The sequence below is a fragment of the Zingiber officinale genome, chromosome 5B (genome assembly GCF_018446385.1).
Source record: "Zingiber officinale cultivar Zhangliang chromosome 5B, Zo_v1.1, whole genome shotgun sequence".
NCBI lineage: Eukaryota > Viridiplantae > Streptophyta > Magnoliopsida > Zingiberales > Zingiberaceae > Zingiber > Zingiber officinale.
In genome coordinates, this window is record NC_055995.1 from 20295192 (window position 1) to 20313366 (window position 18175).

The 18175-nt window shown below is 34.7% G+C and overlaps 1 protein-coding gene across 1 annotated transcript; it reads left to right on the forward strand.

Moving 5' to 3' along the window:
- The first annotated feature begins 10203 nt into the window (after nt 1-10203).
- On the forward strand, nt 10204-17376 carry LOC121984217 (RING-H2 finger protein ATL74-like). The gene is made up of 3 exons (XM_042537042.1): nt 10204-10430; nt 11112-11209; nt 16811-17376. Exons 1-3 carry the CDS (start codon nt 10254-10256, stop codon nt 17130-17132), a joined length of 597 nt encoding a protein of 198 aa, XP_042392976.1. The 5' UTR covers nt 10204-10253; the 3' UTR covers nt 17133-17376.
- The last annotated feature ends 799 nt before the right edge of the window (nt 17377-18175 follow it).

The window sequence follows — 18175 nt, forward strand, 5'->3', positions numbered from 1 at the left end:
TGGGCTACGCCAATTGATTAGGTGATTGATTGGGCTACGCCAATCGATCAGATTGGGTGTGTTATCTTCATGACAAACAGAGAGTGGTTGGATTAATTGGCTAATCGATTCAAGCCCCATAAATGATTGGCTAGTGATTGAGAGCTAGTTTTTTATGAAGCATAGTAGTTCTGTCTCGAAAATGGTGAATCGATTGGGAATGTTCCCAATCGATTATGAGGGTTCTCGTGAGAGCACCGAGGCGATCTGGATCTATTGGGTTATCGATCCAAGAGCGCTTAATCGATTAGGTGATTGATTGGGAGAAAGAAAAAAGAGCAGTTATAAGGTTTAGATGGCTGGATTCGCTCGAATATGATGTGGCAATCAATTGGAGGTAAGGTCAATCGAGTGAGAGCCCTAATCTACGGGATATAAAGTCAACAATAATGATTCAAATGCAACTCTTCTTCTGCACTCTTCACCAATCAAGAAGATAAGTGTTGTTGTACTTTCCAACCAATCAAGAAGCAACTCTTCTTCCTTGAGCTTTGGAAGACAAGTGTTGTTATACTTTCCAACTGATCAAGAAGTGTTTACAAGTTACAAGAAATCAAGCAAGGTTTTTATTTATATTGTGTATTTTCTTTTTGTTTGCATTGCATTTCTTATTTGTGAGCTTGTACGAGTTTTCTTTACCTACAGAATATTTCTGAGAAGGAGTATTTTCATAGTGGAGAGTGTACTCTATGTGGATCCTTGGATTAGTCACCTTGTTGAGGTAGATACCAAATAAATCTAGATGTTAGCATTGTTTCAAGTATTTTCTGCTGGAACTCATCATTGAAGAAGCGATTGGAGCTAATCAACCTCCCTCTAGATTGTTGGAATGTCCTAACACCTTGGTGATCAGAAGTCTAGTGGGAAATTGGCAAGAGAAAAGTCCAAGTTGGTCATGAAGGACTAAATACTTGGCATGAGTGAGGAAGTCCTAGGAGGTCAAGGTTGACCGAATGTTAGGCAACAATGAAGTCTTGGTAGGTTGAGGTCAATAGAATAGTTGGAAATGATGAGGTCCCAAAAGGTCAAGGTTGATCGAATATTGTGTAACAGAAAGTCTTGATGGGTCAAGGGTGACCAGATGTTGAGCAAAAAAAGTTTTAGTAGGTTAAGGTTAACCTGATACTAAGAAAGATGCGAATTCAATCTTGAAAAGGCTCAAATAAGGGTTAGCAATTAATTGTCACAAAGTGGCAATCTATTGGCAAACCCTAAATATGAAATTTTAGGTTTACTGCTTAAGCAATCAATCAATGAGCAATAGATTGGTAGCTTATCTTGTAGCAAACATAATGCTTTGGAATCAATTAGTGCAATCAATTGACATCTAATAATTGATTGGTACAAATGATTGACTATGTAAAAATAGTTGTTCTGCAAGTTTTAACAGTCAAAATTGATGTGACAATCAATTGGTAGGCGAATTTAATCCAAACAACAACTTATAAAAGAGAGTTTCAAGGCAAATTAGAGAGGTCAGTTCTTGGGGGGTTTGGAGCGAAGTGCTTTGCATTTCTGGATTAACAAGAGGCAATTCCAAGCAATAAGAAAGTGTTTAAAGCAATATTCATGTAAATTTGTTTATACTTATTGTATTTGCTTTCATTTATTATCTTCTTGTTGTGTTCTTGTAAGAACAGCTTGTAAGAGACTTTTCCATATCCGGAAGGTATTCATGAAGGAGATTATTATAGTGGAGGAAGATCATTTGGAGTAGGCCTTGGACTAGTTGCCTTAAGAGGTGGATACTAAGTAAAATCTTGGAGTTGTACATGTAACATCGGTTTTGATTCAAGTTTCGCCACACATTCAAATGATGATCACAAGATTAAGACGAAGTGATTGAAGTTATTCACCCCCTAGCTCGTACTAGTCCTAACAAGTGGTATTAGAGCAAGACCGCTCTTTATCAGACTAATTGTTGAAAAAAGCACGAGCTAGAGGAAGAAGAAGAAGTTAAAATATTGAGCCCTCTAATATCAACAAGTCAAAGGACTGATCATCAAACGAACTCAACTTCACAATGAATCCCCAAGATGGATTAGATATGACATCTGAGTACCTTCAAAATTCAAATTGAGAGGATTCAAACATTGGAAATCAAGGATGAAATATTTTCTCATGATTGCTATAGAACAGTAGTTTGCTCTAAAGGAAGTATTTGAAGCTCCTAACAATAAAAAGGGAAACCATCTTCGGAAGAGAAAATCGAATGAGGAGTAAATCAAGAGATCCAAGGCTCATGATAAGGTAACCAAGAGTTTGACTAATTTAGTGCCTAAGAATATTTTGTGTAAGCTAGATAAATACCAATATATAAAAAGAGCTATGGAGCAAGTTGACTAAGCTCTATGAAAATCCATCATTGACAAAAAGTGAAGACAAGCCCAAGGAAGGAGATTCGTTGACACTAGAGCACAATGACTCAAAGACTGAAAGGTGCTCAACATTCGAGATGGAAGACGAAGAAACATTCACCTCAAAGATTGAGGGGGGAGATCTCAATGACACCGGAACAAGAAGAACCCTAAACTTTCGGAGCCAATGAGGAAGAATGTGCCACTATACGAGAGAAGGAATAACAATTTTAATTATTAAAAATAAAGATCATATTATTTGCTTCGAGTGTGGAGAAAAATAACACTACAAGAGCAAGTATCCTAACTTAACAAATAAAAAAACTAAGTTGGCACCCAAGATGAGGGAGAAGTTAAAGGAAACCGGAACCTTGGTCTAAAAGGGCAGGACATTATGTGCTTCTTATGCAATTAAAAATGACATTATCAAAATCAATGTCCAAAGGGGAGATCTTCAACTAAGAACAAAAGAGGGAGCTTAAGTTTAGAGGGAGCACCTAGGGCAAGATCCGAGGTACTATTAGTTAATGGTATTTCTTTATTTCAAGATAACAAACATGTTAGAAATACATTTTATCATCTTGGTGCTAATTACCATGAAAATAGAAATTTTCATGAACATAGTGAAAAGTTTAGGGTGTTTAATGGTAGACTTATCAATCTAAGGATAGGAACAATTTAGGCAAGAACCCTAAGAAATTTAGACATATGTCTAGAAAGAAAAATGATCATGACATTCATGAAAAGTCAAGGATTAATGACTTAAAAAAGGAAAATCAAGTTTTGAGATTAAGACTCAATAAGCTAAAAAAGACCCTTAGGAAAATGATAAATGAAGTTAAATGGTTCAAGAATAAAAATCTAGGCTTAGATAGGCAAGAATCATCTAAGGCTAAGAAATATTTGGGATACAAACCTATGTCTAAGAAAAGTATGGTCTTATACCATAAAGTTTCATCTAACTATGGAACTAATCCTAAGTCTAAGAGTCAAATCAAGATTGCAAGGGAAGTCATCCTTAATGTTGATCTTGAGGAGAAAATAATGACTGAGGCTTCTAAGAAGTTTAGAAAAGTCATTAGGAAGATATTTAGAGAAGTTATCATTAGTGAGTACCTAGTAGGTATTGGATTCCTAAGAGTGTGATCTCTTCACACTATATGGGTATAGGACGTGTTAACCCAAATTGGAAGGGTTGTTAACCAAACTATAGTGAAGTTAGCATTTTAGGATATTTTCGAGGTATTGTGATATCTTGAGAATAAAGTCTTGGAAGATTTTCTAGTATGAAAATGGAAATTGAAGTCTTAAGATTGATCAAAATTGATACAAATATGATAGAATCATAAAATGTGCCAAGTGTGGATTGTTTGTACATTGGAAGGAGATAGGGTAGCTTATGTCAAATCATGTATTTGATATAGTGATTAGTTGATAACACAAAGATAGAAAATCTAAGTATTTTTTTCTTGCCATAAATGTTATGCTTGTGTGCTATATCACATGCCATGACATCATGACATACACAAATATTACATCTTTCCATGATATTTCATATATATCATGTCATACATGTATCATTAGATTATGATAATTTTTCTTTTGAAAGTATGCATTTGATATATGTAATACTCATTTACATGTATTATATCAATCCTTTATAATTAAGAAAAAATATGACATTAGTTGACATCTTAGGTAGGATGGTCAAATTTAGAATGCATAGATAAAGATGTATAATCCTTTGATTTAGGAAAGCACTTATTTTACATCTCACAAAGACCATAGGATGACTTGTGTATGTATTGAGATACAATAAACACAAGTGAGATATTTGGATGATGGACTAAGTTCCAAATACAATTTGATGTATTAAAATGAGCTTTAATATCATCAAAACAAATATATTTTGCATGACCAATCATGGAAAAAAGCTAGTATACAAGTGACATGCAATTATCCATAGATCATGATTGGAAATTATGTCTGAAAAACATTTCAAAAGCATTTTAGAAATCTTGGTGAAGTCTATTTGTTGATAGGAATCATCATTGATGAGGTTTATACAAAGTTAGACTTTGTACTATTATTTGAAAATAAGATATATTTTCATATAAAACTATTTTTTTAATAATATTTGACATAAATAATGTCTATATGAAATTTCATGATTTTTTGAAAATCGTAAAATTACTTTTGCATTTATGAAATTCTGTCTGAAAATTAAATTTTTAGATTTTTAGTCCACCAACGATTGATGTCTACTACTAATCGATTGGTACATGCAGTAATCAATTAGTAGCTACAGTTTTGGATGAAATAAGTTTATTTCAATCGGTTAAGCTATCCCTAAGTATTGTAACTATCCCTAACCTTCTGATATGCTTGGATAAACATTCAAAGGTGATTTTCTTGATGAAAAAGAGAAATGAATGTTAAAAAAGGGGAAGATGAAGATTTAAGGAGAAGGTTTAGATTCAAGGTTAAATTTACAACCTCATGACTTAAATTTTTAGGATTTTCCTAAAGATTTAGGAACTTTAAACCATTGTTGGTGCAGTGATAGAAGTTGAAGCTTACTTTAAGGGGAAGGTTCACCTTAAAGGCATGAATTAGATATAAAAGAGGGAGATTTGAAGGATTGAGAAGAACAATGATGGGTGTATGCTCAAGGTTGAGTATTGAAAACAATAGAAGGTAGTGAACCTCCATGTGATGTTGGAAGGTTGAGGTGAATGGATCTTAAGAAAAAAATTTTAATGTGTGCCAAAGGGGGAGAATATATGGTTTAAGTTAGGAAATCCTTATTCATGCTTTGGCATGAGAAGAAGGAAAGTTGGGTTAATAAGTTAGCCTAACTTAAACACATTGTGAAACATCAAAAGAGAGGAGATTATTGGTGCAATTGACCTTAGGTCAAGGTTGACCAAGTTGACCAAACTCAGGTTGACTCGAGTTTATATTTTAATATTTGATCAATATGTTAGTGAGATGTCAAGTAGGTCAAGGTTGACTGAATACTTGATAGTCTAGTGGGTCAAGGTTAACCAAATACTTGATAGCAAAAGAAGTCAAGTATGTTGAGGTTGACTGGATACTTTATGATATCAGAAGTACAACAAGGAGTTGACATAAGAAGTCAAGTAGGTCAAAATTGACCAGATACTTGACTAAAAGTGGGAAGTCTAATAGGGAAGTTGGTAAGAGAAAAGTTTAAGTGGGTCGAGATTGACTAAACACTTAGTGATCGAAAGTCTATTAGGGAAGTTGGCAAGAAGAAAGTCTAACTGGGTCAAACTTAAATGGGCACTCGATGATCGAAAGTTTAATAGAAAGTTGGTAAGACGAAAGTCCAAGTGGGTCAAGATTGACTGGACACTTGGTGATCTAAAGTCCGATAGGAAGTTGGTAAGAGGAAATTCCAAGTGGGTCAAGTTGATAGAACACTTGGTGATCAGAAGTCCAACGAAAAATTGATAAGAGAAAAGTTCAAGTGGGTCATAAACTTGGCATGAGTGAGAGAATCCTGGCAGGTTAATGTTGACTAGATGCTAGACAACACTAAAGTCCTGGTAGGTTGAAGTCAACCAGATACTAGGCAATGATAAAGTTCCAATAGGTCAACGTTGATTGAATATTGGGTAACAGAAAGTCTCAATATGTCAAGAGTCACCAGATGTTGAGCAAAGGAAGTCTTGGTAGGTTGAGGTCAATTGGATACTAAAAAAGATGCCAATTCAACTTTCAAAAGGTTGAAATCAAGGTTAGCAATTACCAGAAAGTGACAATCTATTCGAAAAACCTAAACCCAAAATTTCGGGTTACTACTCGAGCAATCAATTGGTGCAATCGATTGATAACTTATTTAGCATCAAACAAAATGTTTAGAATCAATTGGTGCAATTGATTGACTATGTAAAAATAGTCATTATGCATGTTTAAATAGTCAGAATTGATGTGGCAATCAATTGGTGAGTAATGTCAATAGATTGGTAGGCGAAAATTAGCCTGAACAATAGCTTATAAAAGAGAGTTTCAAGGAAAATCATAGGGCCCGGTTCTTGGAGGTTTTGGAGCAAAGTGCTGTTGCATTTCTGGACCAACAAGAGGCAATTCCAATCAACAAAAAAGAATTCAAAGCAACTTTCATGTAAAGTTGGTAGTACTCATGGTATTTGCTTTTTTTCTTGTTTTCTTGTTATATTCTTGTAAGAACGGCTTGTAAGAAGTTTTTCCACCTCCCGAAGGTGTCTAAGAAGGAGATTGTTATAGAGGAGAAAAATCGCTAGTAGTAGGTCTTGTACTAGTTGCCTTAACAGGTGGATATCAGGTAAAATCTCAAAGTTATGCATGTGGCATCAATTTCGATTCAAGTTTCCTTTGTGCATTCAAAAGATGATCACAAGATCAAGATGAAGTGATTGGAGTTATTCCCTTCCCACTCTATCTTGCACGAGTCTAACATAGGGGTGATATGATGTTGAAGAATTAGAAACTATATGAGTTGTGAGATATTATAATTTTGATTTTCATATGGCAAAAAAGGTGATTTACTCACTCCCAACGCCCCCACCAACCCGCCCCTAGGCCAATACGGAGGAGGTAAATTATAGATGACTACTAACCATTAGTGAAGGTGGCTAAGGTATGAGAGAAGAAATACTTGGACACGCTGAGTTTCGACCCCAAGATCTTATATGGCAACGCCCTATGTCTTAACCACCACACCGCCCTGAGAGGACATAATTTTGATATTCACCCTCTTAGACAAGGAGTTGGCAAAAGAAGTCAAGTAGGTCAAGATTAACCGGATACTTAACGATATCAAAATTACAACAAGGAGTTGACATGAGAAGTCAAGTAGGTCAAGGTTGACCAGATACTTGACTAGAAGTGGGAAGTCCAACAGGAAAGTTGGCAACAGAAAAGTGTAAGTGGTTTAAGTGGATCGAACACTCAGTAATCAGAAATCCAATAGGAAAGTTGGCAAGAGGAAAGTCTAAGTGGGTTAAAGTTAAATGGTCACTTGGTGATCGAAAGTCCAATGGAAAGTTGGTAAGACGAAAGTCCAAGTGAGTCGAAATTGATCGGGCACTTGATGATCAAAAGTCCAATGGGAAATTAGTAAGAGGAAAGTCTAAGAGGGGCAGGGTTGATAGAACACTTGGTGATCGAAAGTCCAATGAAAATTGACATGAGAAAAGTTCAATTAGGTCACGAAAGACTGGACACTTGGCATGAGTGAGAAAGTCCTGGCAGGTCAATGTTGATCAGATGCTAGGCAACACCAAAGTCCTGGTAGGTTGAAGTCAACCAGATACTAGGCAACTATGAAGTCCCAATAGGTCAAGGCTAATTGGATATTGGGCAACGAAAAGTTTCAACAGTTACCAGATATTGAGCAAAGGAAGTCTTGGTAGGTTGAGGTCAACCGGACACCAAGAAAGACTCGAATTCAACTTTGAAAAGGTTGAAATCAGGATTAACAATTATCAGAAAGTGACAATCTATTAGCAAAACCTAAACCCAAGATTCTGGGTTTACTGCTTGAGCAATCGATTGGTGCAATCAATCAGGGTAATCGATTGGAGTAATCGATTGGTAGCTTATTTAATAGCGAACATAATGGTTCGAATCGATTGGTGTAATCGATTAACTATGTAAAAATAGTCATTGTGTAGGTTTGAACAGTCGGAATTGACGTGATAATCAATTGGTGAGTAATGTCAATAGATTGGTAGGTAGAAATCAACCCGAACAGTAGCTTATAAAAGAGAGTTTCAAGGAAAATCATGGGGTCTGGTTCTTAGAGGTTTTGGAGCGAAGTGTTGTTGCATTTCCGAATCAACAAAAAGCAATTCCAACCAACAAGAAAGCATTCAAAGCAAGCTTTATATAAAGTTGGTAGTACTCATGGTATGTGCTTTCATTTCTTGTTTTCTTGCTATATTATTGTAAGAATAGCTTGTAAGAGGTTTTTCCACCTCTCGAAGGTGTCTAAGAAGGAGATTATTATAGAGGAGGAAAATCGCTAGTAGTAGGTCTTGGACTAGTCACCTTAACAGGCTGATACCAAGTAAAATCTTGGAGTTGTGTATATGACATCAATTTCTATTCAAGTTCCTTTGTGTATTTAAAAGATGATCACAAGATTAAGATGAAGTGATTAGAACTATTCCCTCCCTATTTTATCTTGCACGAGTCTAACACAAGGATGATATGATGTTAAAGACTTGGAAATTTTATGAGTTGTGAGATATTACAATTTTTGAGATTCATGTGGCAAAGAAAGTAATTCGCTCGTCGCTAGCGTCCCCGTTAATCTGTCCCTATATCAACATGAAGAAGGAAAATCACATGTGACTATTAGCCATTAGTGTAGATGACCAAGATATGAAGAAGGCATGTTCGAACATGTTGAATTTCGATTCTAAAATTTTATACGACAATAGTCTATGATTTAACCATCGCACCATCATGAGAAAATACAATTTTAATATTCACACTCTTAGTCAACGTAATAGTGGATGATCGTGCATGACTAAGTGGATGGTTAAGCTCGATCTTGAGCTTTGTATAAACTTAGAAGGATCTCAAATTACGAAAATGTTCAAACAATTTAGGAGTCAATCAAATGGGGGTTTTAAATAATAATATCCTTCCTCCCCCCTCACTAACAAATAAGATATTGTTAATTAATATGCACTACACTAAATGCGAAAAGACCAAATAAAAATTTAGAAAGTAAAACCATAATGATTCTATTTTAAATAAAATTATCAAGGATCTTCCGATGCGTTAATTTTCATAAAATAAAGAAATATAAAAAGCCGGACACGGTGGCTTTTCACAAACTTCTATATATTATTAAAAAAATTAACTACTCCCAAAAGGGGCTAATAGTCACCATACATAATATGACATAATTGCCATCACAACGGCTATGAATGGTCGATGCCAATCACAACCTATTTTTAATAATTACCAAAAGAGGGCCGTCAACGAAGGTATCATCATTTTAAAAAACACTCTACGGAAGGAATCTTTTCCTTGAAAAAATTATGCGATTTTTTAATAATTTAAATATTTAATTAGATTAATTTCATGAAAATTTTAACTACCAAATAAATTATCGCGCCATTAAAAAATTACACGATTATGAAAATAAAACACGCGGTGGAGCAACCACGACAAATAATATGTTTCCTTTTTCAGTCGCCGGCGGGGTTGACCTGCATATATGAAAGTGGCATTAAAAAAATATACTTTCCCTTTTATGATGAATAATTTCATTGGATAAGGATGAGAAGATTAGTTGCCAGTTACATCCTTAATTACTAGGACCACTTGTCCCTAACTTTAATGCAACATAAGTAACAAAGTTGACAATGAATTTTCTACTAATTAGGGTTCTCTACGGTTTGAGTTTTTTTTAATTATATAATAATCCCTTTATGAAAAAAATAAGGCTCTTATTTGAGAAAAAAAAAAGCACGGAAGCATTGAATAACATTCCGTGGAAGTAAATTATAAAAATAAAATATGGGTATTTATGAAGGGTGAGAATTATAATTTGAAAGGATTTACTAGTAGCAGAAGTGGGAAGAGTCCTAATTTCATTTTTTTTTTCGTTTGTTTTGGTCCGTCGCACTCCTCCTATCCGCCGTGTTGCCCTCCGGAGAATGCCACCGGAGTCCCTTCGCTGTTCCTCTCTTCTGGCTCCAGTGATTTGCAACGTCTCTTTGCGGAGTGACCTCGAGGAATCAGATTCGAGAAGGAAGCGATGATATCGTCATGCATGCCTTATCTGTGATCGGAGGAGAGGAGAGGAGCGGGATTGGGGGGAAGGGAGGAATCATGGTCTCGCCCGGGCTTAACCTGGTGATGACAGTGATCGGATTCGCGGTGAGTATCATGTTCATAGTTTTTGTGTGCACGCGGCTCATCTGCGCGAGAATCCACCTTAGGAGATCGAGAACTTCGCTTCCTGATGACGCCGCCAGATCCGAACTTGGCATTGCCAGTTCATATTCTGTGAGTATATGCCTTCATCTGTTTGCCTTTCCTGTTCCATAGACGGTAATAATGATTTTGAGTAATTAAGGACCGATTGGGGTTTAGAATGTTAGCAACAAGAATAAGTGGGGGTATGGATCAAAGAAGACTGTACAGGAGTATAAGTCAGCGTATTTGGATATCATTCTGCTATTCATTTTCTGTCCTTGACATCACATTCTTGCGATGGGTTCTCTTTGTGTCCACTTTTTCCCAGCTTCTAGGAATGGTAGTAACTCAAGGCAGAATAGTTCAAACGAGAGGGAAGGAGAATTTTCTTTCCCCATATGGGACTTGTTTAATTGCGAGTACCAATTATAGAACATAGAATGGTTGAAGATAGAGGAAGGATGTTAATATTGAACAGGTTGCTTTAATTGCCTTGTTTTGGTTCAGCTTATCAAGTTTGACTTTTTAGGTTACCCATTTTTATTTCTGTTATTCGTTTTGAGACAATCTAGATGCACGCAGTCAGCTACCAGTTTATGTATCTCTATTTTCACTGCTTTCTTTTCCCTATTAATTGTGTGCCCTGTTCTTAAAGAGGTTGATTGCTGCACTCTTGGAATTTCTTCTTGATCACACTTTGACACTGGAAACTGTGATATTTGAACATAGATGGTTACCTATTAATTTCTTACTTTTTCCTTCCTGAAACAGATACAACGTGGGATTCATGGATTGGAACCGATTACAGTCTCTAGCTTCCCTACAAAAAAATTTGGGGATCTTCCCTTTTCATGCGGACAAGAAACACAGTGAGCTTTCATTTTTGACATGTTCACAATGTCAATAATTTGTATAAAAGATTTTTCTTGCTTTTGTGATTGTTCCTATATCCATCGACTAAAACTCTTTGGCTTTTAATCTACTCTATGATTTGTCAATCTTGACTCTTGTCAGCTGACTTAAGCAAAACTCTGGCTTTTATCTGCTTATATTTTGTGATTGAAATCTGTGTGATTCCAATCATTCTTATGAAGCATGAAATTTCTTCGTATGCACTACTTATAAAGTTGTGTCTGAAATATTTCATAATCTTATGTTTTCGCTTGTCGGTTTCAGGTCTATTTTTAACTTTGACAATCAGATGAAGTTACATTACCTTCTTTTACATTTTTTGCACAGATATCATTTCATCATTATTTCAAATGTATTACAAGTTATGCCTTCATCTTATATTCTTGTTTAGAACTCGGCTGCACTGTTGATTTCTGTATTCATAGTTACAAGATTCTATTATCATACAACTAGATTATTAGAAGATTTATAGCTACATGATATGCTCCTTTTTAGTCCCACCTGTTTTATGCATACTTCAACATGGGAAAATGATTCTCTGAACCAGCATAAGAGAACCTTTTGTTGCCACTTTACTATGGAGAATGATTTGAGAGAAAAACAGAAGAAATGCTGAATCTCCTTTACAATGCTATCATCAGATATATTGGGTTTTGAAACTTAAGATAAGGATGAACTGAATTTTTTTTACACATTTTAATGAAAAGTGTTTAGAATTGAATAATCAACACGAGTATTTTGTGATGTTGCACTATTGGTTAATCTATTACTTTTATTTGTATCTTTTTTTTGAAAAATAGGAACTTATATGATTAGCTGATATCAAAGTTAAGTCTCTTCTCTGTTATCTGTTTTACTTGTCATGAAAGGTATGCTCTTTCTTCAAGTAAAACATTCTAACAACAAGTGTAAACTGGTGTAAGCATTTTTGATGTGGTTATTGTTTAGGCCGTTTATTCATCACTTTATTCTCTAACAATTAGTTTCTTTTATTATATATCCTATTTTAACACGTTGTTTTAATTTCTCTACATATTTTTGATGTAGTTGTGTTCATATGCTTACTGTGAGAAATTATTAGGTTTATCAACTTAATTTTGTTGGATTATTAGCATATTAGCTTGTCTTTCCAGGAAACTGATGCTGGCAAGGTTGCATCTTGCTATCTACTTCCACTTTTCCCCAATTCTAATTGTTCTTAAGATATGCCTCTCCATAAGATGGCTAAATACATGATTAGTCATCTATTCTAGTGGTGGCAACAACAAATAAACCATGAGCCCACTCCCAACTACTAGGAGTGGCTATTTCCTTTAGGAATCATACCCACCATGTAACTTTATATAGGTTATATTGGTATTAATTTAAAATATTTTTAGTCACACTAAGTTGTTTTAAGTAAGTTTTCTTTGGTTTTTGTTTATCCCTCACACCAACTCTAATTGATCCAATTTAATTATACCATTGGAACATCTCCATTAAAGGATTTCTCTCACAATATCAAGAACTACAGCTCTACTTCTCTCAAATGATATTTTTTATTTAGTATTTTTGGTTTCCAACAAATTCATGTTAGCATTATAGTGTCTGCTATACTAACTTTTGTGTGTGTTCTTTCCTGCTTATGCAATCTCTAGCCCATAAAATATGGCTGGTCTTACTACATTGTCAAAAACAATTTCTTTTAGTACAAAGAACACAAAAGTATCACACAAGACTCTAGAAAATTATATTCATTTTTACCACTCACTTTTTATCCTATTAATAATATCTTAATCAATGTTGCTATATTAACTTTTGTGTGTGTTCTTCCTAATTATGCAATAATCCAACCCATAAAATATGGTTAGTCTTACCACAACGTTGAAAATAATTTTTAGTACAAGGGACACACGAGTATCACACAAGATATTAGGAAATTATATTCATTTTAACCACTCATTTTTATCCTATTAATAATATCTTAATCAATATTATATTTTCTACAAAAATTACTATGCTATATATTTTTGGGTACTCACTCAGATGATCTTTGGTCAATTCTAGGTATCTTATATCAATTCCAATTCATTGTAGTTTACAACTATATCTATCTTTAGGGTATGAAGCTACTAGCCTTGTGCTCTCTTTCCTAACAATTCTCTCTATATGTTACAATTCTGGAAGAATTGCACATTCCTAATCTTATTTGTCATGGTATTTCTCATAATATCATCGTTATGAACCTTTTCATCCCAAAGTTTTTTTTGTATATTATATATTTGAAAAATCTTGCATTATTATCCTTAGAATTCATCAATCCAATTCAATAAAACTAGAAATATTTTTCTTATTATGATATTTTTAGGCCTATTCTAGCTTCATTAGTTGATATTGACTAGTTAAGCATTTCTCAAACATGACCTTGCAACTGATTTTTTTTACTTCAACTTCTTTCCCCATATCTCCCCATATAGTCTTGCTACATCATCATTAATTCTCCTTATTAGTTTTTCTAGTTGTTCCATAAATAATTTCTTGTAGTTCTTAAAATTTCCTTTTGATTTGATCAATCAATTATATTTTAGGGAACAAAACATTTATATATCATTTAAAATCCCTTTCATCATACATATTTTAGTGGAAAATTTTGATTTTGCCTTCAAAATTTGTCATATTTCAAACTACTCCCTCCAAAAATTGTTAAATCACATAGTTTTCAAACTTTTATTCCTTCACCCCCTAACCATTAACATTGTTAATTTATCTAATAGAATAATGATGTGGTGGATATGTCATGTCACTACATCATAAAACAATGGAGGTAATGGCTTTGGGGTGAAATAACAAGAGTATGGAAACTTTTGGGTCTATTGATTTTAGAACTCTGGAGGTGAACTTTGGGTGACAAAATGAAACTTTTCCTACCATAACAGGTTTGTTTATTATTGTTATAATCTTTATACATCATGATACACATTCTATTTTGATGTTTAATTTACTAAACATTAAAACTCATATTATTTATTTCTCTAGCTTTTCCCCTTCCATCTCATTTTGTGCGTAGAGTATTGTTTTCATCTTTCCTGATCATGATATTTACAAATTTTAATTCTTCTTAAACTTTATATACTATAAGTTACTAATGGAATCCCATAATCATCTTTACTTCCATCTGTGACATTGTGAGAATTTTGAGTTTCTTTTGTAAGACATCTAGATGCAGATTTGATGGATCACTTTTATTTTAAGTTAAAATTTTGTTACAGTTTAAGTTACTTTTAGGATACATAAGGTTCTTCAAGAGTCCTCTAAATTTAGGTGAATTTTTCGAACCATATAAAAAAAATTGGGAATTGGCCATTGGATACACTTAGTTTTACAAATGCCGAACAGATTCATCTTCCTAAAGTGAAAAATCATGAAATATTCTCCCATATTTCACCCAGGCACCATTTAGTTGACTGGATTAGTTCATCAACCAATTGTACTTGGTTGCTTGGACTAGATCTGGCTACTCAGACTACACCTATGTAGATTCATCAAGGTGAAATAACCAATTCACCTTGATAGGCATGCACTTCTTAAAATTGTAAGTTTGAGGGATTGTATAATTTTCTACAACCTCCAAAAGCACACTGGTGGGCTTACATTTGCATTTTAACTTGTATATATCCATCTAGGTGAAATGATAACTTCACCTTGATCAATATTCAAATGGAAGTGTCAGGGCATGCATGAGATTTTGAGACCTACAAAAGAACATTGATGTATCACATTTACATTTTAAGCTGTGAATGTTCATCAAAATAAAATTGCCACATTTGCAATGGTCAAAATGCAAGCTTGGGGCATATATGAGTTCCTAGTACCTTCAAGAGTACACTGGTGGTTTTACATATATTTTGATAATGAAAGGCCATTTAGGTAAAATGATTATTTGACCTTGAAAGATCTAAATTATTAAAATGCTAGTGTGAAAGCATGTACAATTTTCTAGAACCTACAAGAGCACAATGGTGGTCTCAAATTTGCATTTTAACATGTGTATGTCTACAAAGTGAAATGGTCATTTCACCTTGATGAACATACAATGGTTAACATTAAAGTGTGAGAGCATGAATGAGTTCCAAAGAGCTCCAGGATCATAATGATGGGTTCAAATTTTCATTTCAACTCATAAATGCCCATCAAGGTGAAATGATAATTTCATCTTTATTGGACATTCATAGGTTAAAATGGTGATACTGTTAATTTGCTCTTGGAGACCCTATGAACTCATATATACTCTTTACTTATTTTGAATGGTGGTGATCCATCATTTTGAAATGGACATTTCACATTGATAGACATCCATAGATCAAAATGCAAATATTTTGGGTAGTCTTGATCCTTCATTGTGAAACGACCACTTCATCTTGATAGATCTATATGGGTCCAGTTTGAACAGTTATGGGCAGTCTATTGATTGGCTATTTTGGTTGATTAGATGATATCCGGATGAAAAAAAGAGGGCACTTTTGGGCTTTTACTTTAGGGAGGGGTGCCAATTAGGTATTTTTTTATTACAATTTCTTTGTCAGTTGACACCATCAAATCTTCTCATTTTTCCGGTGAACCAAGATGCAGAACATGCTTAAGATGATGAAAATCTCACTCAATGACACCTTGTAACTGTGACCTTTCAAGACTCCTGAGACGGTGCTGAAGCTTCTGCAGTGCTGAAGCTTCTGCATCATGACAATAGTTCTAGCAACAACTACAACTTTGCTCAAGGCAGTTCCAATTTCCTTCAAGATCGGTGAAGAAATTGTGAGATTTACTTTGGTGCAATTGCGCAAGCTTTCGAGACACATGCCACCACTCTACAAGCTCCCGAGATGTATGTGACCACTTTGTGACCAATTCCGAAGACCCTTCTCACCCTTATTGTTGCCCAAGGCAACCTTCAAGTCCTTTTTATGGCATCTTCTTCTTCTTTTGGTGCACATAATAGATCTTCTATGTGTCTTCCTCCTCTCTTTCACCTGTCTCTTATTTTAGTTTGTTGCTTTGGCACACTGCCGACACTGATTCTCAGCACAGACAGCATGTCTCAAGCCAATCAGGACTGAAATTCTAGTTTGGTTCTAGATTTTAAACCTTAATAAATTCATAACTTTGAGTATGTGGTTTGAGCATTTAGCCTTGAGTTTATCCACCTTGCTTCGTAGTCTTTCTCAATAGTTTAGTATAAAGGATGAGTCTGTTGACAGTTAATTTGGAAGCATGCTACTTTTTCTCAGATTTATTCCCTGTCACTGTCTGGTCTCTCAACCAGTCGCCTATTGTCTATCCTTACGCATCATTTTCTCCTAATAACCCCTCCATCATTACTTCTATAAATTGCCATCAGGATAATGCACGTTCTCGCATTCCGTATTGTCATTCTGTCAACTTGGGCTATTCACTCGCATGAACTTATCTTTTTTCTTGAATAATTTGTCGGTTGTCTTTTGTTTCCATGCATAGTTTAACATTCATTCAAATTTGGAATGGGCATAGCTGAGATGCCTAACTCATCTTTCTACCTTTTGTAGGTGCACAGTGTGTCTTGCTGATTACCAAGAGAAGGATGTCTTGCGCATTCTCCCTTTCTGCGGGCACAATTTCCATGTTATTTGCATAGATATATGGTTGAAGCAACATTCGACATGCCCCGTCTGTAGAATTTCCTTACGAGACTCTCCTGATAGTAAACGCACGCTGCAGCCTCTCTACTGCCCTTCCATGCGACCCTTTTCTCCACCAGAAGCTTTTGTTTCTGATCCATGTCGGTCTCAGTTTGCAGAATCGGGTTTTTCTTCAAGTGCAACCGAGCTCCGGAGAAGCGTACCACCTCAAGACGACTATTTAGTCTAATCAGTAACTGTCATGGATCCATCTGCTAGTCTTGTTCTTCGAGTAAACTGATCCATGTCAAGCAACAAAGATACCTCAAGCATCGATCAGTTAATACAGGTGATTGTGATTGTCACTCCATGACATTTGATAGCATTAGGGATTTAGAAACTAACACCGTACTTTTAACTCTTTAACAGAATGCTGTTTTTATTTGGTTGATGAATGTAAAATAGTTTTTGAAGATTGTATCAAACATTCACAAATCATGATTAAATTTTAGCATTCTAATATAGATAACTATATGGTTCGTCAAACTCTTGATCAATTCTTAATCCAATTAAAAGAAAACAAATACAGAAAAACTAGTCATTATGCATCATCCGATTCTTTAAAAACATCAACATCAGTTATCCTATCTAAAAATTTTACTTTAAAATTTAGATAGGATAGTTAAAAAAATTTTACATCAGTTATCTTATCTATTTTCTAAATTTTATATTTATAAATAGTATTTTTTTAAATTTAGAGAATAGATTCTATTTCCTAAAAATTATAGATGAGAGAAAAATAGGGAAGTTGATATATGGTGTAATAAAAAATAGATATCAAAATTTAATAAAGTAATATTTTTATTTTAAATGATATATTTTGGATAAAAAAAGTTGATATGAATGCTCTAACAACCCGCTTTGAATCACTGAGCACATCAAGTAATATTATTTTTTTTAAATAGGTAAATGTATTATAAATACTTCCAGATATTGTAACCTCTATGGTCATCATGAGGCGAACTCCTCCATACACCCACAACCACAACTATATGGATACAAGCACATCACATGTACATGGGCACCAATTCACGCGCACAATCATACACCTCGACACATGAGGGAAACTCCTCCATCCACCCACCTCTATAAATGAGATAATTTCCTTTAACAGCCCACAAACACTCACATCACAAGCACAACCGAAGCACATCTCAAGCATATCTCAATCATATGGACAAGCACATCACAAATACACAGTCAAGCACATCCCAAGACCCACAAACACAACCA

Bases quoted from the DNA above. Each gene is read 5' to 3' on its own strand.
- LOC121984217 (XM_042537042.1), top strand. From the start codon at position 10,254: ATGGTCTCGCCCGGGCTTAACCTGGTGATGACAGTGATCGGATTCGCG. The intron at 10,431-11,111 runs GTGAGTATATGC...TTCCTGAAACAG, and splicing joins GCATTGCCAGTTCATATTCT to ATACAACGTGGGATTCATGG. The intron at 11,210-16,810 runs GTGAGCTTTCAT...TACCTTTTGTAG, and splicing joins TCATGCGGACAAGAAACACA to GTGCACAGTGTGTCTTGCTG.